General features: G+C 35.5%; 1 protein-coding gene across 1 annotated transcript; it reads right to left on the minus strand.

Annotated features, from left to right (window-relative positions):
- Positions 1-10,915: 10,915 nt before the first annotated feature.
- LOC129242350 (solute carrier family 22 member 4-like) lies at positions 10,916-24,761 on the minus strand. The gene is made up of 7 exons (XM_054878943.1): positions 24,687-24,761; positions 19,748-20,039; positions 16,753-17,002; positions 16,560-16,663; positions 15,691-16,460; positions 15,437-15,618; positions 10,916-13,084 (listed from the first exon to the last, which is right to left on the minus strand). Exons 2-7 carry the CDS (start codon positions 19,957-19,959, stop codon positions 12,881-12,883), a joined length of 1,722 nt encoding a protein of 573 aa, XP_054734918.1. The 5' UTR covers positions 19,960-20,039; positions 24,687-24,761; the 3' UTR covers positions 10,916-12,880.
- Between the last annotated feature and the right edge of the window lie 1,922 nt (positions 24,762-26,683).

Raw genomic sequence — 26,683 nt, forward strand, 5'->3', positions numbered from 1 at the left:
ACTTATCAGTGGCGAACAGTTTTTTCCAGTAAAACGGTAAGCAAAAAAAAAAAAAAATAACAAACCATTGCCGATTCTGCATGACCTTTTGTGGCCAAGCTAGTGATCGCATGCGCTGATTTATTAAGAACAATCAATATTTTAATGTGTTTATTTTGTATTAAGGTAAGATGCATTCGTGTGTTTATATGTGTGTTCTTATACTCTTATGTTTAATGTGGCTACGATAAGGCCATTATCATTACTCAATAATGTTATGGTCAGCTGTCGTTTATGTTTTCGTTGTGAATTTTCGAGCAGATGTGCCATGCCATATGTTTTATGCTTATATATGTTTTTAGTTTTTATAAATTTGCACATATACAATATAATAATATAATTTCTACTAATTGGCTTTAGGTGCATTTCTTATCTATGGATGGTGAACAAGGCCTAAGGAAAACCGCCTGGCGTAGTCTAACTGTAATGAACTTTGAAATTATTTCAGGATGAATATGTTAGTTGAAAATACATAAATATGTATGTAGGCTGGTATGCATATGTGTATGTTTTTTGTTTTTTTTTTTAAGATAGTTAGAAGAAAATAGCCATTTCTTCGGATAACTTGTCTATACTTTGAGATGTTTAAAAATTTATATTATTAAGCTGAGTAAAAAGTTCTTTTTTGGACTATATTGTATTAGACGTTAGAATTATCCGATGCTCCATTTTGTTCGATAACTTTTATCCATTATGAGGTAAGAATTTGTAGTCTGTATAAATAAAAAATTTGATCATCAAAACTTTTCACAAGTGTATCCTGAGGCCAGTTTTTTGCCATAAAAAAATTTTGCAAATGCTTGACAATGACAATCGTTTTTAGCTACATGGGTCTCGGCTATAAGCCGGATGTCATGGAAACTCTCATCCAGGCTGTCGAAGTCTTTGGCGCTTCACTAAAAATATGTTAGATCTGGCATAAGAATGAACGTGAAAAATATTGGTCGTGCAAAAATCGTTGTAACATAAAATTTTTTAACAATTTTTATTTTATTTTCTTCTTTATTATCATATCAATTGTCTTTGTTATGGCGCAATTTGAAATTTGAGTAGGTCGAGCCAAGGAGCACCAAGAGGTTTGGTGGCTCCTAAAAGAGCTCTGTAAAGAGGGTAGATAGTAAAGGAGGGAAAGAGAAAAGTATTAGAGAAAGAGATAGGAATGAATAGAGACAGAGATAAAGGTAGTTAGTCCTGTGAGAATTTTCCAGATTCTTTGACAAATCTGTAAATATCCTCCAGTTTTAGAGAACGAATACATTTGGAGAACGAATTAGTTTTGACTTCTCTCAGTGGGCGATGCACATCATTTTTTGTTATGGCATCTGCAGATCTCTGCCAATTCATTTTAAACTGCTGTTTATTTTTAATTTCTTTTTTGCCTTTTCAGCAATTTCTTTTTAGCAATTGCTCAATATTTTTCAATGGGTTGCAATTGTGAACAGTTTGGTGGGCTATGGTCCTTTTGAACAATATTTACCTCATGATTTTCATATCAATTCATGGGAAGCCGCCTTTTTTGACACGATGCTAAATCGGGCAAGAACAGAACTGAGTCTTTATGTTGTCTTACGAATGGCAGCAAATGTTTTTGCAAATACTCCGTTATGTAAATGTCTTGATTTATAGTGCCTGTGATAATGAACGTTTGCTTTTCATATCACACCGGCAGATGGATTGCCAAACCAAATGTTTTTTAGAGAATTCTCCAACATTTTTGCTGAAAGGCACCTGGAACTCCCTCTCTCGTCCTGCTTAAAGTCTGCTTTGACGTACGTTTCATCACACTTAATCGAGCACATTTTCAAGAATACGTAAAAGTTACAAAAAGTGAAAACGCCAAATTAATAATGACAACAAATACTATGAATATGTAAATATATTGATTTTTATTTGCATTTAGTTTTATCTAAACCATGATAATGAAACGACTAGTTTGTTTCCATTCTTAATTAAAGCGACTCCAAATGAGCAGCGACGTTTCCCCGGCACTTAAAAAGAGTATTTACCCCGCACTCAATGGCCTCTTCACCCGATACCCTAGAAGACGTAAATTCTGTTCTAACTCAAACCTATCAAATTGACCCACCGATACGTAAATTTTCTAAACTTGAAGTGAAATCTGCCATTAAAAATCTGAACACAAATAAATCTCCCGGCTACGATCTTATTACAACCAAAGTACTCAAAGAGCTCCCAGAAATAGGAGGCAGTTATACTAACTGGAAATTTTTCTGCTCAAAGCAAAGTTGCTCAAATTAAAATGGTCCTCAAACCTGGCAAAAAACCAGATTCAGTTGAAGCGTATCGTCCAATCAGCTTGCTACCGATCACTTCCAAACTGATTCTGAAAAGGCTGTTTCCGATCATCGAAGAACGAAAAATAATACCCAATCATCAGTTCGGTTTTCGGAGAGAACACAAAACTATACAACAAGTTCATCGAATGGTTGAATACATTGACAATGCATTCGAGCAAAAAAAAAAATGCTGTACAGCAGTCATCGCTGAAGCTTTTGACAAAGTATAGCACGACGGTTTTCTCTACAAAATTAAAACCAAACTCCCTATAAATTTCTTTTTTTTTTGTTTTTCCTTGTTCACTCCACTCGTGAGCATAGGGCCTCGACAAGACTTGTCTTGCGTTGGTATCGTTAACATTTTTGTTTTCGGACAGGGTAGGTGATTAGCCTGCCGCTATCAGTCCTAAATAGTGGGAATGCTCACCTGTCTTTGCTTAGGAACAACGGCTTCTTACTGCTTGGAGCGCCACCGGTGTTTCACATTCTTGTGCCACAAAAGGATCGCACAGATGGTTGTGGACTTCGATAAATTTGGTTTGTCTGCGTTATTACCGCGGTTGCCCACTTTCTCTTGCTGGCGCCACTGATGCAATGTGTAACTGTGTGTTTTTGCTTGTTTTAGCAGTCACAATGCAAATAAAGCGCTGACTATTGTGTAGGAGTAAGGATGGAAGGGATAAGTTTTTGGGTTTGAGGAGTGAGGTGTTTTTTTTTTGTTTATTATAAACAGGGAAAGTAGGTAAATTTGGAAAAGTGCGAGGACCGTGCTTTACGTGGGATTCGAACCCACAACCTCTGGAATGGCAGGCTAGTGCACCTACGCTAGACTACCGAGACCGCCTATAAACTTCTGCATACTTATAATGTCTTATAGTCGAAATTTCTTCGTCAAGGAATTAGATCACTTCTCCGAGCTCTGCGAAAGTTCAGCGGGCGTTCCCCAAGAAAGTGTAATATTGTACCTACTCTACACATATGACTTACCCGAAATTGAAGGGGGGTAACTACAATATAAACACATTTGCTGGTGATACTGCTTTGCTAGCAAGTGACAATTTTAAGCAAGCAGCTGCTTCTAACGTTCAAAAGGGTCTCGACAAAATCAACCTATGGAACAATGAAACTAGATCAGTACAAGTCACATTCACTCTTAAGCGAGACACTTGTCCACCCGTAAAACTCAACGATATGGAAATGCCATAAAGCAATGAAACCAAATAGCTAGGAATGCATCTAGACAGAAACGTGGAAAACACATATATACTCAAAAAGAAAAGCACCTGATATTAAAATCAGCGACCTTCACTGGCTTTTAAATCGTCATTCCCAAGTTTCTCTCGAAAGCGAATTGTTCTTATACTCAGCAGTTCTAAAACCCGTTTGGACTTATGGCATTCAACTTTGGGGCACAGCGGCAAACTCCAATATCGAAATTTTACAACGATTTCAGCCAAAGAATTACCACCAATTCACCCTACTATATTACAAACTCGCGAATACACCGTGACCTCCAAATATCCACAATCTCAGGCTCCGAGCTCACTCTTACTGAATCCCATTGTTTTTACCCCACTCAAAAGAAAATCCACCACAGATCTTGTCTTCTAGTGGAAAAAACTAAAATGGGTTGTATCACTGGGTGCATCCATAAACGACTGGAATTCTCTAGCTGTTAGTTTAAGTTATTTTATAAATATTGCTAAATGCATGTATACAGCTTGCCATAAAAGTGTTCTTAAAAAAAATCTTAATTAACATGTAAAACAATCCTCTTTCCATTCGCCAATTCCGGCTGTTTGTGGTCGATTGCTTGAATATTTTACCTGTTGGGTAGAGGCTCATAGTGGATAATTCCTTCCCAATCACACCAAACACATACAAAAACCTTCTCGGTCATTAGTCCGGGCTTAATAATCGTTTAGATAATCCGACCACAACAACGTGCTGCTTTGGCTGTTGTTGTTTATGAAACTAATTTTTCATCGCCGATTATCATCCGCTTGAAAAAAGTGTAAATTCGTTTCATTTCAGTTAAAAATCGGTTCTTCTTCGTAAGAGGTTCTTTTGTGCTAATTCGTGTGGGTAACTTGTTGAGCACAATCTCTAGCTACTTCTGACTGAATTATACAAGGGCCGCCTTTGGAATATTAATTTGTTGCAAATAGAAACGGAGCTTTATTGGGCCAGAAGCCTCTCAAAAGCGCCAAAATTTTAAAGCCGTTGATCGATTTGAATGAAACTTCACATAAGAAGTTTTTGAGGTCGCTAGTTTGGAACCGGAAATTAATAAATAATTGCCGTGTATACTCCTGTTGGTGGTTTAGCTGAGCTCCTCCTCCTATTTCTGGCGTGCGTCTTGATGTTGTTCCACAAATGGAATCGGAAATTAGTTTTTCAAAATTCCAAATGACGGATCCAATGTGGCGTACGAATTTCAAAAATATTTATCCGATTTTAACTAAATTTCATATACAAGGCGCCGTCCAAAATAAACAAGCTTATAGAAACAATAGGAGCTTTGTTCTGATAACTTCGAATTTATTTATTCAAAATTGTCCCCTCTGACATCGATACACTGTTTTGCGCGATCTAAAAGCTTTTCGAAAGAGTGTTTCGGGTCATTGGCCGGAATGTCTTTTAGGATGTCGGTACAAGCCTTTTGTATGACCTATACGGACGCAAAACGTTTTCCTTTCATGGCCAAATGCAATTTTACGAATTGGTAGAAGTCACAGGGACCCATATCAGGCAAATACGGTGAGTGATTGATGGTTAAAATGCGATTTCTAGTCAAAAAATCAGTCACAAGAGTGGATTGATGAAGTGGTGCATTATCATGCAATAAGCGCCAAGTTTCTTCTTCGCGACGCAACAAGTGCTTCAAAACGCCAAGATAGAAAATTGCAATTCCCTTAGAATCGTCAATACAAATGAGCTTGGACTTGATTTTTAACTTCTCCAAACGCGATTTTTTGGGTGGTGGTTCATCTGGGCCTTCCATTCGGCACTCGTCTTTTCTCGCCTCTTTAATGAGGTCTTTCAAATGTTAAATTCTGAGCAAGTTTTGGTTAACTTGAGCGGAACGAAACGTGCACAGACTTTTCGTAAGCCCAATGATCAGTTAAAATACAATAAATCGATGTTTTGGAGATATTCAACTCCGATTCCATGAATAAATAAATAAAAATAAATAAATTTACTAGCAATTTCGATGGAGTTTTCGGTGATTACTGGATTTTGGGCGGCCCGTATGTTCATTGTCATTTATATAACTTTCAACGCATTAACTCAGTAAAAAGATGGCGCCATCAAAAACATTTTTATGACGCCAGTTTTGTTTATTTTCACATTGTCCGACCTCATCGAAGCTGCGCTTATATGTATATAGTTAAACGCAGTTGGGTTACCTTACATGAAATATTTATTCATATAATAAAAAAAAGATCCATAGGAAAAAGCCATACATTGCCACTTTCTGACAGCAATGAGAGCCTTTTTTTCCTAGAAATTCTAAGTCCTACAAATTCTGATTAAATAAAAATATATAGGTAAATAATTGGCGCGACACTTCTTACAGTTTTAAGCCGACTCCGAACGGCAAATGGTTTTTTATGAGAAGCATTTTCTTGGCAGAAATACTCTGGAAGGTTTGGCATTGTCTGCCGAGGGCCTTTAGAAAAAACTTTGTTTATAATTTTGGTGTTTCATGCACGAAGATACGAACCTACGCACTTCCAAATTCTGATTCCCAGGGCAACTATTCTTTCGATTTTGAAGGCCGATCAGAAAATTAAATGATTTTGAGGTGGACGAAATATGAAATGCATTCTATATATACCATTATTTTTTTTTATTTATAAAAAAATTAAAAAAATTCATAAAAATAAAAAAGACTCCAAAAATAGTATTACGGCGCCAAGGCTCATTGTAGCTTATCGGAGACGGTTTTCGTTTTGCCAAAAAATGCAATTAAATTGTATTAATGTTGAAATATTAAAGAATGAAAAATTCAGCATCAAAAGTCTTTAAGACTTGCATACATTAAGCGCATTGAAATAAATTAAATTATTTTTAGCATTAAGCATATCACCGCGAGGTTATCAGCAAATGCGTATTCCATTGCTTAGAACGGAATATGCACTTTTTAGTAGCTATAAAAGCCTCTAGCTCAGTTTTTCGAAATTAAAAGTTTTTGTTGAACAGCAGTTAATAATTTTGGGCCTTAGACGGCTTATTGGCCACCACTGTTCTGTTTGGGACGGTTAATGGCATTGCGCCGGCAGGGCACCTTATTTCTTTCGTAATAAGGAAGGAGATACCGGTATCCTGGGTGGCCTTCAGTTTGGAGCAATATTAACCGATTTTCCGTGGCGAGAGCTTGACAATATCGATATATCCGAGCGGTGGTAACAACCAGATAACGGCGCAGCTTTTTATCTCCTCGCCCTATATTACGATTTCTCTATGTCATTGATAACAGTATAGGGCGTTTAAGCTTCCATACGGTAAGATTTTTATTCATAAACGTTTTTTGAGCACACCTTTTTAATTATAAATATTCATTCTTATTTCAGCACTTCGATTAGTAGATGGTGGAATTGGACGAGCTCTACATATCAACTGAGTTAACTATTGTTTGAACGTAACTTGGTAAAGACTCGCCACAAACAGGCGTACAATCTATTCAATTTCTCTTCCTACAATCTTACCTGCGTTAGCACCCACATCGGCGAACCATGTTCGGTTATTTATTTCCAGTTATCCATTAGATGAGTTGCTTTTGATGCCTACTATGTACTTCAAGGGAAAGATCATGGACCAGCACGCGCCGAGAATACAAGAACATCGTTAGCTTCAACTCATCATTGCATATAAATAAGGTCCAGTGCTTTGGTTAGTGAAAAAAAATCATAAAGAATTTTATACAATTTTTTCCGTTCAATTTTAAAAAATTATTTAATTTCATTTCGGGAATATTTTTGAGTTTTATATTTCGCGAAATAATCGCTCAAATGCCGGCATGTGCCCCTTTTTCGTAATTTTCCAGCATTTTTTCCCATGTTTTGGCATATTTGACATCTTTTTATGTTAGATATTTGCCCTAAGTTAATCTAAGGTCCTTGGCTTGTTGTGCATAAATCGACTTTAAGAGGTTTGGGGTAGTCAGAGGCCCGAAAAAAATGATGATTTTCAATAAGTTTTTTTGCTAGTCAATTACTTTATTTTACAAAACTAAAAACATAGTATTAATATATCTTGTTTCGACTTGACTTTAGCAAAATTTAAAAACAAAAAAATGGTAATAATTCTAAAAGTTATGGCTGTTTTACGTGCAGCATCCAGCTACTTGCTCTCGAACGCTCCCGAGCGCCCTTTGTTAATTGTTGAATACCTCAAAAAGTATTTGTTGGATTCCCTTCAAATTTTCACAGAATATTTTTAAGATATTATACTTTAAGCAAATGCGAAAAAAATTAAATTTTGGGAAAATTGTGAGTACCCCTAACCGCTTAAGTAGGCCTACAGGAAAAATATACATTCCGGCGGTAGTCAGATGGGTCAGTTGAACTTGGAGTAAACATTTTGCTTTTTATAATATTGAAACACTTGAGTGCTGGCGTCAGATATGTGCAGTAAATGGCTCGGTTATTATAGCTTTAAGACTTAACTGACTTAACTGTTGCTCTACCACGTTTATCTTCCGCGTAGCGTTGTGATATTAGCGGTTCGGCGTTGTCTGAGCTTGCCTTATTTGGCTTGGCCTATTTTTAATGATTGCGACTATAGTTTTAAGTGCTAAATTGTACACTCAATTGCTATCTAATGCTGCTGAAGTAAGTTACCATGGCATCCTTGGAGGTTCTTTCAAATATGATCTTTAATTTCTTCTATTTAAATAAGTTTTTTAGAATAAGTAAATATATATTATGTGTGTATATATTTTTATTGTAAATATGTATGTCTATAGTAAATTTTCTAATACAAATAAATTTTGTTAAAAATAAAAAAAAAACTATGGAGCACTAATTTTAATCTTTGAATAATAAATAAACACGTTTTTTAAATCTATATACATATGTTTCGGAGTTTCAGTATTATATTTATATAATATTTGTATGTAATAGCCTATTTCCATCAAGAATCTATGATATTTAACAGCAATTAAGAGCTCTGTTAAGCTTCAGTAGTAACAGCCGTTTCCACCGCTATAAAGTTACATCTGAGGTTTGCTGTCAAGAGATGGCCACTAGAACAGTGAACATTTTGTTTGTTTGTTTATTTAGCATTGAGCCCTTCAGAGCCTTTTACCTGTGAACTCCGAACTGGCAGTGCTCCACAACGGCAACATTAACGACCCGTTCACCACCAACACAGGCATAAAGCAAGCTTGTCCCCTGTAGCCCCTTCTCTTCGCCATCGTTCTAGATGACATTATGAGTCAATTGACTCTGCATAAAAGAGGTAACGTATGGAGTTTGACCAGACATCGCGAGGACCTGGACTTCGCCGATGACATCTGCCTCCTCTCTCACAAACTCACTGGTATGCAAGCGATGGCGGACAGATTAGACAAGCTGGCACGCACTGTCAGACTGGAGGTCAACATCGCCAAGACCAAGGCTATGACAGTCAACCACAATAAAACAAGATCTATAATGGTTGACGGGTGTCCGGTGGAATTTGTCGAAAGCTTCTGCTTCCTGGGCTGCACTATCATGACAGACGGCGGAGCAGATGAAGATGTCAACAGCAGGCTAAACAAATCAAGGGCGGCGGTCGGGCGAATGCATACAGTATGGGCGAGTTCGCAAATCTCCAGGCGCGTTAAACTGCGAATATTCAGCTCATGTGTGAAGTTTGTATTGTTGTACAGAAGTGAAATATGGCTGGTCTTCAACACCATCACATAGAGGCTACAATCTTTCGTCAACAAATGTCTCCGCATCATCTGTGGAATATTCTGGCCGAACACCATCAGCAACGACGCGTTGTGGAGATCAACGAATGAGGAGCCCAGCTTTGGGAAATCAAACGCAGATAGTGGCTATGGATAGGTCACGCGCTTAGAAAACCACCAGATGGCATAACGAGGATGGCACTAGACTGAAACCCACATGGGAGCAGAGGTCGCGGTGGGCCAATGATCACCAGGCGAAGGTCGATGTTGCGCGAACTAGATCACATGGGACGGCGCAAGAACAACAACCCAGAACCGTGTATGCTGGCAAAGTCTTCTTGAGGTCCTAGACTACCGCGCGGAGTGAACAAGTATATAAAAAAAATAATTTCAAATAATGCGACTATTTACTTCGTTTATTCGAGAAAATTTAAAGGCTTACCGGAAAATCAAGTTAAGGAAAAGAATGACATTCGTATTAGAAATATGGGCGATCATGTCGAAAATAAATTATAATGCCAAAACATGCAAATGAATATTTAAGTTTTTTTTTTCAGTCACATATTTTTTGCATTATTTCTTTCTAATAAAATTTTCCCCTCCTTGGAGTGGAACCCGCAATCCCGCCACGAGCTACTTCTTTACTTTAAGTGTTAAACCTTTTTGTATAGCTAAATTTTGATTTGCAGAATAAATTAACTTACTGACTGGTCTGAATAGATCTTACATGGACCACAAGGGTCGTTAGTGTCAGCAGTGTCGTTGGAGTCGTGTTAAATGTAGTTCGTGATGCATGTCTTGGCGAGTTTTAAAAACCGGTTAAAACTTTTGTCAGCAATATTCTTTAGAGATGAAAAGTATACGACACCAGGCAGTTGTAATGAGTTCTTCTTAGAGCAGGGCAGTGCCAAAGGAGGTGTTCTAACGCAATGCATTGCCCTTCTTCTTCTTCGCAAGAGTTACACGCATCGTTCTGGTCCAATCTCATTTTAGCTGCGAGAAATAGAGAGAGACAACGACGCGTCAGTACCCCAACCAATATTTTATATTCTTTCCTTGGGAATAATAGAATAAAGTTGTTTGCTTTCATATTGCAAGTTTGTAGCAATATTTTGGTAATCCTGCGGGGGGTCGTGGTTTCCCATATAGACTGTGCTTCCCGAGTTAGTTCCTCGTCTAGTTCCGTCTTCAAAACTGAGAGTGAGGGATATATATTCGACTTACTCAGCCTAGGCAAGCGGGTGTCTGCCTGAGCAAGCTCGTTAGCTCTTACATTTCCCTATATTCCCTTGTGCACCTGTATCCAGTGAATTGTGGCCTGTTTATTCTCACAGAGTTCCTCCATTTTGGTTATACAGTGATGCACGCATGCAGGGATAGTTATTAGAATTTGCAGAAAAGTTTCCATGAAAAAAAAAAATGTTTTTTAATGATTTGAAATAGGAAACACTTAGTGAAAAACCGTATATTCAAAATTCTATCAAGTCATTTTTAACTGTCCGGGCTTGGTAAAAATATTGTTGATAATTTTTACTACCTTTTTACATATTCTTTAATAAAAAGAAAAGTTGCACGCTTGAACTAACATTTGAAAAAAAAGTGAATGCACAAGCCAGATTATTTTGTTTTTCAATACACTTTTTATAATTTTTTTGTAAATAATTTTTGAAATCTAATATCTCCGAAGTTGTAAAGTTATATATGTATAAGCACATATTTTTTTATTTAAATGTAATCAAATTAATCAGAAATTATCTAACTGATGTCTAGAACGTCTGTTCCGGTAACCCCGTATATTTATATTAAAAATAAATGAAGCAGTAATTCTTTTTAATATTTCCATAACTATGAATTAATTCGTTTTAAATTCTTTCAAAACTTAATTAATTACTCCTCTTTTGTTTGCTTGCTTGCAGTTCGGGCTGAGCCTGAAAGTATCTTGAAAAATTCGACTATCCCTGTTAGCATAACATTTCCTGTTAAGCCAGAAAAGCTATGTTAACTCCATTTTGCAAGTGAGTAACTACTTTAAAAAAATAATTTCACGCAATTTGTCTAATTTAAATGCATTATTTAACTGTAGTTAAGCGTAAACTTTATATAACTTGTAAACTGGAAAACGGCTAACAGCCAATTAATAAATTACCTGCCTGCCACCAATTCACTAATCTTTAGCACTTTGCAATTTTTGAGTAGTCTGAAGTTTTTTACGGCTTTTAAATTATTAGAATATTTAGTAATCTGTGAGCTCCTTAAATATTAAGTTACTACCAACTTCATCTAAAAAAATGTTGGTAGCACTTTTACAGCTCTCTTATGTTCTTGGCCTACTACGCAGCTACTCCATTTGCGCCTGTGAGGAAATGTCATCTACTATTTTCATCGAAGTTTAACGATGGTGCATATTATATTTCACTCTAAGTCTTGCAGAACTATCGACTAGCTGGCGAGTTGCATATTAAATATTTCTTTAATTGCCTATACGAGGTGTATTCAAAAAGTATCGCGAATTTTGAATTTTCGCGGGTGACGTATATTCGAATTGCCATTTTTTCATGGCGATATGTTGGTACTCATGTCTCTCACTCATGCCGACGAGTTCGGCCATTTGCTTGCACGTGTTTCGGCTAGTCATCGATTTTCACCTATTCAAAAAGATGGATCAAAGAACCTGTATCAAATTTTGTGTGAAAAACGAAATTAAGGGCGCGGATGCATTCCGAATGTTGACTGTGTCATACGGAGAAGCTCCTTTGGACCAAAGCAACGTTTATCGGTGGTACAAAATGTTCGCAGAAGGCCGAGAAGATGTGAACGACGAAAAACGTGCGAGACGTCCGAGTACTTCCACAACAGACGAAAAAATTGATGAAGTGAAGAAAATGGTATTGGCCAATTGTCGAATCACCGTTAGAGAAATTGTTGAGAACCTAGACATATCGATTGGTGACGAATCGTAGGTTTTTGGTTATGACGTGGAAATCAAAGCTGAATCAACTCAATGGAAGGTGCCGCACGAACCAAGACCGAAAAAAGCCCATCATGAGCTCTTCCCACATGGTAAAACGGTCAATAAGGAATATTACCTGCAAGTTCTGCGCAATTTGTGCGAAGCAATCCGCCAGATACGCCCAGATTTGTGGAAGAATAAAAATTGGCTCTTGCATCATGATAACGTTTCTGCTCACACATCGTTGCTTGTGCGTTTGGCCAAAAACAACACACTAATGATGCCACAGCCACCGTATTCCCCAGATCTGGCCCCCTGTGACTCTTTCTTGATCCCGAAACAGAAGAGGCCCATGAAAAGACGACGCTACGCTACGATTGACGAGATAAAGACGGCATCGAAGGAGGAGCGGAACAAGATAAAAAAAATGATTTTTTGAAGTGCTTCGAAGTTTGGAAAAATGTTGGCACCAGTGCATAATATCTCATGGGGATTACTTTGAAGGGGACAAAATAGATATTTATGGATAAATAAATAATTTTTGAAAAAAACACAATATTCGCGATACTTTTTGAGCACACCTCGTATTCCACAAATTATCCTTTAAATATTCTTACTTTTATAATTGAGTTTCATTGAGAGTTACTCGGCACTGTTCTGTTTACTTTTAAATATTATGGTATACCATATTTCTTATATGTAAGTGTTCTCATTTTCTAAATTAACTGTACTGCTATTTGGATCCTTCGAAGGTTTCTTATTGCCAATTTTATGCGCTTCGTGTAACGTTGTTGGCAAAATCGTATTTGAGGTTTCGGGAAACAGCAGCGATAGACAGCCACTAAGTAAGGCACAGAACGCGAACAGTATTGCTGGTGCATTTTCATAGTATTTAGTCTGAAAGTAGGTAAGAAAAAATGCAAATGTAGCTAAGCATGTGAAGGGTCTTTCAATAAACGGGTCTATATGTTGTTTTAAAATGAATAAATAATGTAAACAAATTGATTTTTCACTTTGCTTTAAATTCTTTACACTTCTTTCTCTGTTTTTTAAAAAGTCTCAATAATTTTAACGCTTTGTTCCATCGTGTAAAATTGTATATCTGCCTACTTGACAAATGTTAAAGATGCCATAGAAAAAAGGTGCCGCTTAAAAATTATTCACTACTGACATCTAGGTGTCACTTTTGAAACATAATTCATTTTAAACAGTTTTATAGATTTATATATAGATTTGCATCTATGTAGAATCGCGCCTGACTATTAACTTTGCACTGAGTGGCATTTTTAAAACATTTTGAGCCCACAAAATATCAGTTTTGAATTGCCGCGAAAATTCATTTTTGCTTAAGTATTATTTAGGGTTGAGTAGTTAAATAAATGAGTAGTAAAGCCCTCTCGAGCTGTCGAAGTTATGAATGATGATAACATCCAATTAAGCGGCCTTAGAATGTGATTTTCGGAAGATTTATAAATCTCCGCGAGCCTGAAGACTATAGTATAACATTTTGGTCTTCTGAGAGGTTTGAGGGCTTCTAATAAATGTACTATAATTATAGGAACTAAATAACAATGCAAAATGACGTTGCTCAATACCAAAAGCGCCGCCGGAATTGGGGAAAACCTCCCCGAGCCGTTTGATACCAAACGAGATTTCAAGTAAGGTGACTTTCTGTCGTGTGACTTCTTTAATCTGATGCTGGAAAAGACCGTGTGAGCCGCAGAATTCAATCGCTCAGGCGATATCATCGGCCTTAACAAACGCGCTGCTAACTCGGCCTTTTCCAAACTGGATAAAGAAGCGAAGCAAATGGGTCTGTATCAGCACCCACGTCACTGTTGACAGTTATGATTTCGAGAGAGACTTCGTTTATTTAGGAACCAGCATTAACTCCGATAGCTCTCGACGAACGAAACTAACACTACAAGGCTCTCATAATGCCCGTCCTATCGTATGGCGCAGAAGCTTGGACGATGATAACATCCGATGAGGCGTCCCTTGGAGTATTTGAGAGAAAGATTATGCGGAAGATTTTTGAAACTTTGCACGTTAGCAACGGCGATTATCGCAGGTAATGGAACGATGAGCTTTATGACGACATAAACATAACGCAGCGGATAAAGATCCAGTGGCTACGCTGGCTGGATCATGTCGTCGCTTTCGTGAGGCACTTACCAATCTGTTCCACCCCTGTTGACTTTGTTAAAGGGATTCGTGGTCGTGACATCCATACAGAACTCTCGCTGCGACTATCCGATCCATCCAATCTTTGCTGCTGCTTGTTGTATGCGGGACAACACGTTGTTTGTAATGTGAGTCACATACTGTGTTGTTTCCAGACATCAGTTCATCAGTGGACACTGAAGAACCAGTTTTCTTGTCGGAACTACTTAATTGTCCATACATAAAAAAATCCTCAGACTAGTCAAAAAGTATAAAAAGTGCGGACACTTGGATTAACTTTCACGCCAATCGATTGCCGGATCAGTGACGACCAAATCATCTGGTGGTAGGTATAAACGGCACAACTAACTTCTCCTTGCCCGAAAGGAGATGGCAAGGGTGTAGTATTTTATTATGCAATGTCCTCTCTGCTGCCTATACGCATATTGTTGGGTGTGATGGGACAATGCCCTCTTCTACTAACCTTTTTTTTAATATCGAAAGCAAACAAAAATAACCTACACTGATTCTGCCAATCTTCTTTGTTGAATTGACGTAGTCTCTTTGCTAACTGAAATACAGACCTGGCAGGCGGTCTGCCAGCAACGATCAACAAGTTCGGATAGTTTTTTCTCAAAAACCCAGGCGATGATGTAGTTGATAAGAAAACTCGCACTGAAACTCGAAGAGAAGGGATCCCTCTATGAGTGGATGCCAGTACTACTACTGCCTTTAAGGAGGTGACTTCCTTTGCCCTTTAGCTATTTTGGCGTATGATGATGGCGTAATTGAAAATCGACTGAGGGTTCGATAGATTTGCTTATTACCTAAGTGTGTCAATTAAGAAGAATAAAAGTTTAGAAACATCGAAAGATCGACCGCAGAAGCTCGCTGAAAAATATACCCGTACTGTATGACAAACTTAAAACTGTAGGCCCCTCCATTTGTGAAAACACATCAAGACCAACCACACAAATAGTAGGAGGAGCTCGGCCAAACACCTAACAGAAGTGTACGCGCCAATAATTTTTTATTTTTTTTTATGTTTCTACACGTATGATGAAGTTATAAATATTTAAAGCTTACCAGCAATGGAGTTTGTGGCGCCACCATCGCTCCAAATCGTCCCACCATCGAACAAAATGACATCAAACTGTTGCGCAGATTCGTTGGAAATATCTCCGAGGTGAAAAAGTATAAAACCTGGAACGCTGCGGTAATGGACAATTTGCCCACCAAAAACAAGGTTAGTTGCAGATAATACTGATCTGGAGTAGGTGAAAAAAGCACATTAGTAATGAATATGAATATTTACATACATCTGGATCAAATACTCCTACCTGAAGCCACGAAAACCGTACACAAACAACATAAGCCACTGAGCAGCATATAACCGCAGAGCGAATATCTCCTGCCATATCTATCCATTGTTAGGCATGGCAAGAAGAAGCCTGGAATTTCCACTAGCGCAATCAACATGAAATTGTAATACTTGTTGCCGCCCAAAAACACCGAATTCAAGCTCAGTCCATAGTACACAAGCACAATGACTACCCAACTCAGCGAACAGTTTGCAATACGAAAAAATAATTTTCCACATGCCTCACGTATAGGGAAACGCCTGCCACCCTGAGTGTTTAGCTTCTCACGATTCGCTAATATTAATTTATCCAGCGTCGCATCAGACAGTCGACGTTTATTCGTGCGTGCTGCACGCTTCAATATGTCCGTAGCTTCCGTTTCACGCTCCTGACTAAGTAGCCAACGTACGCTCTCTGGCAGTATCCAGTAGTAGGATAAAATGGCTAGTGCCGGTATGTACAAAATCCGTAGCATAATACGCCAATTCGGGAAATACATCGAGACTGTGGCCAAGATTATTTCACCAATGGCATAGAAGATTGTAATCACGCTACAAGCAAGCACGCGCTTACTCGGCCCCACCAGCTCGATGCCAATGATGAAGCAAATAGTATAGAGTGAACTATTGGCGACGTTGTCGAGGAACTCGAAAATAAGAAATGGCACAAAGGCTGTGGTAAAAGAGCGCCAAATGCCAAATATGGCGCTTAGTATGCCGCCAAGTGTGAGTGCATTACGACGGCCATATCTGTGAATTGGTAGATTAATAAAAATAATGTTTAAACAAAAATTTCCCAACCAACTATATAGAACTGAATATTGATCGAGCATAAGAGAATGCACTCACTTATCTGATATCAGCCCTCCGAGTGGTATACCAACGAATTGCCCCACATTGTTGACCGTACCTGCCAACGTCAGCTTCCATTCGTCATCGCAGTAAATGCCAAACTGCATATGTGGATTGATAAAATTTTTATTACTTTTATTATATGGATGTATGTTGGTATATTGTTACTTGCATTTCGCTACACACTCACATCATTCGATATCGTCACTTCTTCATCGCGAAATATGAAACTATTGCCTGGACAATCCTGTGCCACCTCGCTATCAAAATTGTCTGCCCCGCAATATTGTTCATCCGCGCGTGGGGTTGTCCAATTTGTAATTGCTCTGGGTGCGTAACGCCGGCATTGATCTAGTTCGCGGCTCTTCGTAGGAATGGCGTATTTCGTCCATGGCTCATCGTAGACGCTTTGTGGGCCATCGCATTCGGTGATGTTGCACCTGAGGAAAGAGAATATGGAGATATTTTATGATTGAAAACGGAAGTCTTTAAAGTCCCTCGAACGAGCTTTATTTTATAGATCTCTAAAATGGGAAGGTAACTTAGTTTGATTGTTTGTAGTGCTATGCAAATATTTGAAGAAAACTCGATTTTCGAGGTCGCTAACACGTTTAATTTTTTATGCGCGTTTTTGTTTTTCGAAAGTAATATCCGTAGAGACGTTGTGAAAATTAGCGAAAATCTATCTGCAATGATTCGTTGTCCCACACTCAGAACGACGTCAGACATCGGATGAGTCGGGAAGTCACTGGAGATGAGACTTGGATATTTGAGTATGATACCGAGAACCGTAAATAAAGTCGCATATTTTACATAGACCCATATACAAAGTCTTTCAAGTTTGAGTTTCCCTTTTAACCTTAGAATCTCCATCGAGTGTCTTCGATCTACACATGGAGACCTTAGAAGTTTGTGTTCTTGCACAACGTTCGTGGAGTGGACGCGAATACTACCTTTCCAGTAGTAGAACATGGGAAAAATTCTTTCATTTGGCAGGGAAACTACTTTACCGGTTCCCTGCCTATTTATCTCACCCACCCAGCAGTTTCCTGCAATGCCCCTCTGCCCAAGTAGTCAGATGAGCTTAATTTCTGAAGCGATTTAAAGAAATGCAAGCATTTCCCATCCAGTTTCGAGCGCACCATCATCCAGCTTAGGGTCCTAAGTGCTGCTTGGCTGTCGGTATAGATATTTACTTACCTTACAGTAATTGCACAAGTATGCAGCCAGTCAGCTGCTTCTTCATTGAGGCAATCTCTGCTTGTCACCGAGTACCCGCTCACGTGGATCCGAAGCTGCCCGCACAATTTTGTTTTTCACCATAGCAGATTTGCCAAACCTGTTATAGCCGATTGTACCATATTTGTATTTGTATTTATATTCAAAGAAGCTGTTACCGGCTTTTTTTAGCTGTATGGAACTATTGATATCGACAACTGTGGTTTGACCGCTGAGAATGGTAAATTGCGTTGACATTTCTGTTTGAAAAAAAAAAAAAAAAAAAATCTGTTCGCGTAGCTCATAGAGCACTGGCGGCATCATCGGTCCTTATTTCTTTCTAAAATTTTGTTTCTAAAATTAATCAGCTAAACATCGACGACACTCAGTTTCAACAAGATGGCGCAACTTGCCATAAAGCGCGCTTAACAATCGATTTATTGCAATATTCCAGTCACCATTGACGGCATACGGCCAGATAGATTTATTGGCAAAACTAGTCGAAAATTTAACTGATCGAATGGATAGTGGCGAAGATATGCCAGATTTTATATTCAAGAAATAAAAGCTATGAAATTATCTACCAGACTAAAATAAAAAAAGAATTCATATCAACAAGATTTCTATTTTGTATTATCATTCTAAGTTCTCAGGCTCTTAAAAAGCATCCGATATTTCTGAACTTCAGTACAATTTAGGAATAAGATTTGAGAAAATGGTTAATGCATTTTGATAACTTGATAACTAAGAGAGTATTGGAGAATATTTTTCCATGTGTTTGCTGGGAAGCTATATAATTGGGCGTTTGGCCGAACTCCTCCTGCCGAATTTAAAGAAGGTTTTCCGAAACGGGTTGCGTTGATGGGATGCGTAACCTGATATTTCAATATTACATGAACATTTGGCCATCAATTATATTTGTTCACGTTGAATAAAATAAGATTTGGAAAACACTCATAAAACGGCCCGTGTAGAGAACAGCATTAAAAAATCGTATTCCTACCATTAAGAATGATTCCTCCTTCATTGGGAGTGCGTAGCTGCAGCTGGAGTAGAACATCTGTATTTAAACATTTTGAAGAATAATAGTGTCGTTATACTTAAGCTGGATGCTAAAGGGTTCTTGTTTCAACAAGACAATGACCCAAAATGCTCATCTTATCTCGTACAAGAATGGCTTATTAACCACTCCAAGCAGCTTAAAACTCCACCTCAAACACCGGATCTAAACCCAATTGAGCATGTCTGGGAGCTCTTAGAATGGAAAAAGAGAAACCACAAAGTAACATCAAAGTCGTCATTAAAGACAAGCTCTAAGTGTTGAGTGGGAGAAAATTGCAGCTTATGAAACCAAGGTATTGGTAAAAAGCATGCAGTGACATTTGGAAGCAGTTATTAAAGCTAAAAGCGGCTCAAAAAAGTACTGAATAATTGTTTTTTCTATTATTTTTTTAATAAAATATTCTTTATATGGCTATGTACGAATAATATTTTTGCATAAAATTGTGCCTTATTTCGTTATTGCCTTAAGTTATTCCAGAAATCAATTTGGAAGTTTTTGTTCCTTCAACATTTAATAAAAATGTTACTTTTTTACCAATGTATTAAATTTTTATTCTTTTGTATAAATCGTGTTAAGTATTAGGTATATCTGTATATAAAGTGTGAGTGTACGAATAAATTGTGTGACCACTGTATTTATTTTACTTCACTAGCTCAAAACTGATTTACATAGTATTTGAATCATCTTGAAAACATACGACTACATACATATGTACATAGGTATAATATTTTTTGTTGTCGCACGTTCATATTCAATACGTCTGTTATGCAAAAATCACATAATTGCGGTAAAAGTATTTCATTTCACTGAGTGTGCTCAGCAGTAGATTTTAGCATTTATATAACATTTTTAGTTATTTTTATTTGGTTTTGTTTTATGTTTTTTGTTTTTTTTTTGTGCTCACCTGTGCGCTACAGTGCCAGCTGTGAAAACGTATGTGATCGACGAAACGGAATTGAACAGCACCGGCAGGCAGGTTAGCACGAGTATTACAGTCTGGAAGCGTCCGAATTCACCCAAACGTATAAGTATCGCATCCAAGGTGGATTCTTCATCGCTGCTGCTGGTGGCAGGCAATGATTCAATGCTCTGCGTGGCACTTGCCGGCGATTGCATATTTCCGATAGGCAAATAATTTGAATTCAATATTCTTCCGATAAATTAAAGCGGTGTAGTTAAAAACGCGAAGAGCACCACTTTAAAAAGATCCGGGTAATTTAAGGTAAGAATTTTAATAAATAGATAATTAAGGCAACTTGATATGGGAACAGCCTTCAAAGCAAAGTGTTAAGATTTGTACAATATGTGTTTTCATGTATATATATATGTATGGACATTAGGGTGGACCAATTGGTGTAGGCAATTTTTTCCTAACAAAGATTAGGATTCTACATAAAATTTTAAGAAAAGAAGTGCATTAGTGCATAGCTCTAAAGTAAATTTTAATATTAACTATTTTAATCAATACGATAATTTAAAGAGAGTTATGACATTGAAGATAGAAAGCAGAAAAATATAACTCCTGTAGAAAGTAAAAAAACAAAAAAATGTATTATTAGAAACAAATTTTTTTTAATTAATTTTTGATTTTATTGTACAACAAATTACATTCAGTAATTCCTGTTAGAATAAGATAAACGTTACACATAACTTGGCTTGTAGCGCCGTGGTGGAGTTTTTTTAAATAAAGAATTGATATTAAAAATAAATTCTTCATACAAAAAAAATCCCCTAGTAGAAGTTTTTATTGAAAAAAAAGATTGCATTAAAATGAAAATTAATTTTCTGAGAATTTTATATAAAATCAGAATCTGAAAATTGACGTATCCTAATATACACCTATGTTCATAATAATAGCAGCGCAAAATATGATAAATATATAGTTTACACTACAATAAAAGCCAAAACTTACTGTTTCAAACTTCGTACAAAATTTAAAAAATTCAACAGAATTTCTAGAAAAAGTTAATTTTTGGCAGTTTTTTCGCTGGCGGTCTCTTACATTTTTTTTACTTAAAAGACATTTCGCGCATTCGTTGTATAAAAGCAAATGCATAACACCGCCATTACAAAAATTATCAAAAACCAATGCGAATTTCGGGCTACTTTGAACTGGCACTTTATTATATCAAAAATGAATGGGTTACAAAACAGCCTATATAGAATTTCTCAAAAAGTTCTCACCAAAAAGTCCATTGCATTTTGATAAAGTGGAAGTTTAAAGTAGATCAAAAGTTGAGTTGATATTTGACAGTTTTTTTGCAGGTGGTCTCGTATATTTTAAATTCTTGAAAATGTGACGGAAATTTGTTGAATTTTCTGAAATTTTATATAAAATTCTCAGTTCTCTGGGGTTTAATGTAGTATGAACCACATTTTTATAAAAAAGTAGAAAAAAAAATAAATAAATAAGTAATCAAAGCTTTGCAATATGACGCGCTGCTATTATTGTGAACACAGGTGTACGTTTGTATATATAAATACATACAAGCGTTTAACAGAATTGACCAAGAAATGTACTAATATAACATACATTTTTTTTTTAATTCCTTGTTTTAAGGGGGTTGTGGAACCGTATAAACTAAAGAGAAAAATTGAAATTTTGTCTTTTACTTAAAAAAATGCGAGCAAATCTTAACTGATTGACTTGAAATTTTAACTGCTTATTCTCGATCAGATTCTGTACGGAAATACGAATGAATTTTTTCAATATATGATAAAATTTTTTTATAAGTAATGTTCGAAAATATTTTTAACTGCATATTCACAGTCACATTCTGTGTTTTTCTTGATAAAAAATTTACTGAAAAAAAAATTAAAAAAATTTTTTTAAGTGCATATACACAATTATTTTCTGTATTAAGTACGTTTGGATTTGTGCAGTATATTATATATATATTTTTGTTTTTATAACAAATTTTATTTAAATAATTTATTGTTTTATGAATAAAATCTTTTTAGCTTCATATTCAGAGTCACATTCTGTATGGAAGTACGGAATACTGCAATATATTATGTTAAATATTTTTTTATAAATAATTTTCCAAATTTTTTTTAACTGCATCTCCACAATTATTTCCTGTATAGGAGTATTTTTTTCTAAAAGACTTCTATTAAAAAAAGGCCTTTAACTGCTTATTCACAATAAGGTACGTTTTATATGAAAGTACGGATTGATTTTTTTTCAATATATTACATATTTTGTCTTATTTTAATTTTCGAAAATTTTTTTTAAGCCGCATATTCACAATTATATTCTGTATGGATTTTTTTTAAATTTTGTTAAACAAAATTTGCATAATTAGGTCACAATTACTTTTTATACAAAGTACGAACTATGTTTTTTTTCTTTATATTAAATACGTATTTTTTATAAATAATTTTAATTAAACGATTTAAAGAATGGATTTTGTAATGGATTTTTTTTATTATTAGTATTTCATATGTTTTTTATAAGAGGTTTTATTAAAAAAGTATTTTTTATAAACAACTTTTTTTTCATTTTAAATTTTTTTAGTTGTTTTTTATTTATTACATATTTTTTATAATTAATTTTAATTAAAGAAGAATAATATATTTTTATAATTATAAGCATTTGATTTTTTTTTATAAAAAATTCGTATTAAAAAAGTTTTTTTTATAAAAAAATCTATTTGTTTTTATTTTAAACTTTTTTTGGTTTTTTTTATTTATTATATATTTTTTATAAATAAGTGTAGTTAAACAATTTTTTTACTCCATATTCACAAATACTTTCGTAATGGGGTTTTTTATATTAAAAGTATTTCATATGTTTGCTTTTATAAAATGTTTTTATTAAAAAAGTGTTATTTATAAACAATTTTGTTTTAATTTAGAATTTTTTTTATTTTTTATTTATTATATAGGACTATTAATTAGTTCGTGCGGTTTTTTTTCGAAATTTGAAACTTTATTGACGTAAAATGGTTACAAATTTAATATTCAAAGTATTGTCCATCGCTTACTACTACTTTTTCCCATCTTTCTGGCAATTCACGGATTCCCTTTGTGAAAAATTCGGTCGGTTTTGCCGCAATCCACGAATCGATCCATTTTTTGACTTCATCGTAATTACGGAAGTGCTGGTCAGCCAGGCCATGTTGCATCGATCGGAAGAGATAGTAATCGGATGGCGCAAGGTCTGGACTATACGGCGGGTGGGGTAGGACATCCCATTTGAGCGTTTCTAAGTATGTTTTGACCACTAGTGCAACATGTGGCCGAGCATTGTCATGTTGCAAAATAACTTTGTCGTGTCTATCGGCGTATTGCGGCCGTTTTTCTCGCAGTGCTCGGCTCAAACGCATCAATTGTCGTCGGTAGACATCCCCCGTAATCGTTTCATTCGGTTTCAGTAGCTCATAATACACAACACCCAGCTGGTCCCACCAGATACACAGCATAACCTTCAGGCCATGAATATTCTGCGCCGACGTCGATGTTGAAGCATGGCCAGGGTATCCATACGTTGCCCGACGTTTTGGATTGTCGTAATGGACCCACTTTTCATCGCCAGTCACAATTCGATGCAAAAAACCCTTTCTTTTGTGCCGTTGAAGCAGTTGTTCGCATGCCATAAAACGGCGTTCAACGTCTCTTGGCTTCAATTCATACGGCACCCAATGGCCTACCTTTCGGATCATTCCCATGGCTTTTAAACGTTTGGAAATGGTTGATTGATCAACTCCCAAAGTTTTTGCAACCACTTCTTGCGTTTGAGCCGGATCTTGATCGAGCAATTCCTCCAATTCGGTATCCATGAACTTTGGCGGCGCACCCTCGCGTTCTTCGTCTTCCAAGCCAAAATCACCACTTTTAAAGCGTGCAAACCACTTCTGGCACATTCGCTCAGCTAGAGCATGCTCACCATAAACTTCCACCAAGATACGATGACTTTCGGCTGCTTTTTTCTTCATATTAAAATAATGAAGAAGAATTCCCCGCAAAAACACATTATTTGGCACGAAATTCGACATTTTCAAGTGTGGTAAAAATATTGTTGTTTACGCTTCAAATAAAAAACTTATACTGACGTTTGTGCCTTACGACAGTAGCTCTCCAATGAATGTTTGGAAATGTGGATCGATGGAATAATAATCAAGTTACGCCATCTGTTGTAAAACCGCACGAACTAATTAATAGACCTATTAATATATTATTTTTTTTGAAATTAATTTTAATGGAACAATTTTTTTACTCCATATTCACAAATACTTTCGTAATGGGGTTTTTTATATTAAAAGTATTTCATATGTTTGCTTTTATAAAATGTTTTTATTAAAAAAGTGTTATTTATAAACAATTTTGTTTTAATTTAGAATTTTTTTTATTTTTTATTTATTATATTATTTTTTTTGAAATTAATTTTAATGAAACAATTTTTTTACTCCATATTCACAAATACTTCATACTGAATTTTTATTATTATAAGCATTACATATTTTTTTTATAAAAACTCTGTATTGAAAAAGTTGTTCTTATAAACAATTTTCTATTTTTTTTGTTATTTCAAACTTTTTTTAGTTTTTTTTATTTATTACATATTTTTTTAAATTATTGTTAATGAAACAATTTATTTATTTTTAGTAAAAAAGTGGTTTTTATAAACTAATTTTAATTTTGTTTTTAATTTTAAACCTTTTTAGTTTTTTAGCTTAGTAGCCAATGATTTGTAGAAATCTCTACAAATTGATTTTTTTCCGATAATATGATGTAATGCCTTAAAATGGCATATACAAATTTTTTGAATTATGTTTTTTTTATTTTGAACTGTTTTTTTAAATACCTCATTTTTACAAATTGTTTTTTTCTTTGATGTTAACCTTTTTTTAAATACATCGTTTTTCCGATATATTGATAGATTCACGGCCACTTGTATAATAAAAACAATTTTTTTCACTATGAATTCAAATTTCCAGTGCTGCTTCATTGCTCCGACTGCGTGCCACTCAAAAAACGCTTCGAGGAAAAAAAGCTGTGCAGCCGCTTTTTTAATATTTTAATATTGTAAACTATGTATTAATTAATTAAAAAAAATAATTATAGTTTTAATTTTGATGTACATTTTTTCACATTTCTGATTTATTTCATTGTACGGTGTAAAAATTTCACAAAGTATGCGTATTTGTCAGTTGCTGCGGTGGCTTTACCCCTTCAATAATTCGTTTGCACCAAATGCCATTTCATTTTAGCATCCATTTACAATATAAATACATAGTTCATTTATAGATATATAAAAATTAAAAATTCACAAAAAATAGTTTTTTTTTCACGACAAGCCAATTACCGTTATTCTTCTCAATTTTATTTATTAAAACACACTTTTACACAAGCGCGAACGTTCAGCTTATAAGCGCAACCTGCGCTACGTCACACAAATCATGGCTAAAGCTATTATTTTATTGCCATGTATAGATGAATTTATGCATATATGTATGTATGTGTGTGTGAATGTATGTATATCAGTAAATATAATTCAATCAGCCGCTAGCTAGCGCCACTCGCGCACGTTTGCTTCAATAACTTTGTGTGTAGCCGATTTTTAATCACTATCACGATTTCAATGCCGCTATTCACCGCACCACTGCGCAGGCGTACACATTACAACATTACAAATGAGTAACAGTATCAGAATAGGTAGAAAATAAAATTGTTAAAAAAATTTCATACCACACGCTCAGCGGTCTCAACGATCTGTTTACCTGAAAGTGTAGAATGCGTATGCAAACGTCAAGCGCGCCAATAAGCGAATTGGCTTTGAGGGATTGCGAATTTGGCTAAAAGCTTAAAAAACTTTTCCATATTTATATAAATATCTGTTATATTGGGTGGCTCAGAAAGTTCATTAACAATGCTGAGTAAAGTTAAACTATTTTTACGTGTGGTTTTTTAAGCGAACTTTATTAAATTTATTGCATTGTGTGACAGTAAAAATATGCTTTATTCGAGGTATACACCAAACGGTAGGCCTAGTTAAGTGGGAAAAAAGTGCGTACTAAGAATTGTGAAATGACCTTCAAAATCTGAAAAAAGGTCGAAAAACACATTTTTTTATTGCTTGAGACAGGATAGGGATATGCGCGCGACGTTGTTACGAAGTTTCAATAATTTTTAATAAATAAATCATTTTAAATTAATTAAATTAATTTTTTTTTTGTTTTCATAAAAGTATAATGCATTCTCACACAAAAACCATATTACTCAAAGCTCAAAACTTTGTACAAAATTTTCAAAATTGAACAAATTTCAAAAAAAAAAAATGTATATATTGTACATACATACACAATAAGTATAGAATATATACAAGTTTTGAAATTTATTTTTGTTGATTTGATTTTTTTGTATTTGGAAATAACTTCCTTAATAGTTTGCTTATGTTCAAAGTATATTTACAAGTATATGAAATATATTTTTCATTTAATTTTTATTTTTTATATAAGTATCCACGTTTCATAGTTCATTCAATATTTACTGTGGTAATAAAGTGCAGGTGTTAGTTAAGTGGCTCAAAATTATCGTTGATTTTTTTAATTTTTTTTGCGCATTTTCTCTATATAAAGAATGCATTACATTTTTGAATTGAAACTTCCTTACGCGCGCCAGAGTATACATAATTTCAAGGCCGCGACACACGAGCTAGCGTCCGTCACGAAATGTACAATGCTGAAAACAGTGACCGACGTACGCAGTCCCTTACTGCAGCCCGTAACGAGCACAAAAACTCATCCCCTGAGAACAACTGCGTTCTTTTAATTACAATACATATTTAAACAATACATATTTAAACAATACATCGGTTTGTGTGTGTATGTGTTTGGTT

The sequence above is a fragment of the Anastrepha obliqua genome, chromosome 3 (genome assembly GCF_027943255.1).
Source record: "Anastrepha obliqua isolate idAnaObli1 chromosome 3, idAnaObli1_1.0, whole genome shotgun sequence".
Taxonomy (NCBI): domain Eukaryota; kingdom Metazoa; phylum Arthropoda; class Insecta; order Diptera; family Tephritidae; genus Anastrepha; species Anastrepha obliqua.

Excerpts from the sequence above, each read along its gene's own strand:
- LOC129242350 (XM_054878943.1), bottom strand. The coding sequence starts at position 19,959 with ATGCAATCGCCGGCAAGTGCCACGCAGAGCATTGAATCATTGCCTGCC. Across the intron at positions 17,003-19,747 it reads GCTGGCACTGTAGCGCACAG|GTGCAACATCACCGAATGCG; the intron begins GTGAGCACAAAA and ends CTCTTTCCTCAG. Across the intron at positions 15,619-15,690 it reads TACGGTTTTCGTGGCTTCAG|ATCAGTATTATCTGCAACTA; the intron begins GTAGGAGTATTT and ends CACCTACTCCAG.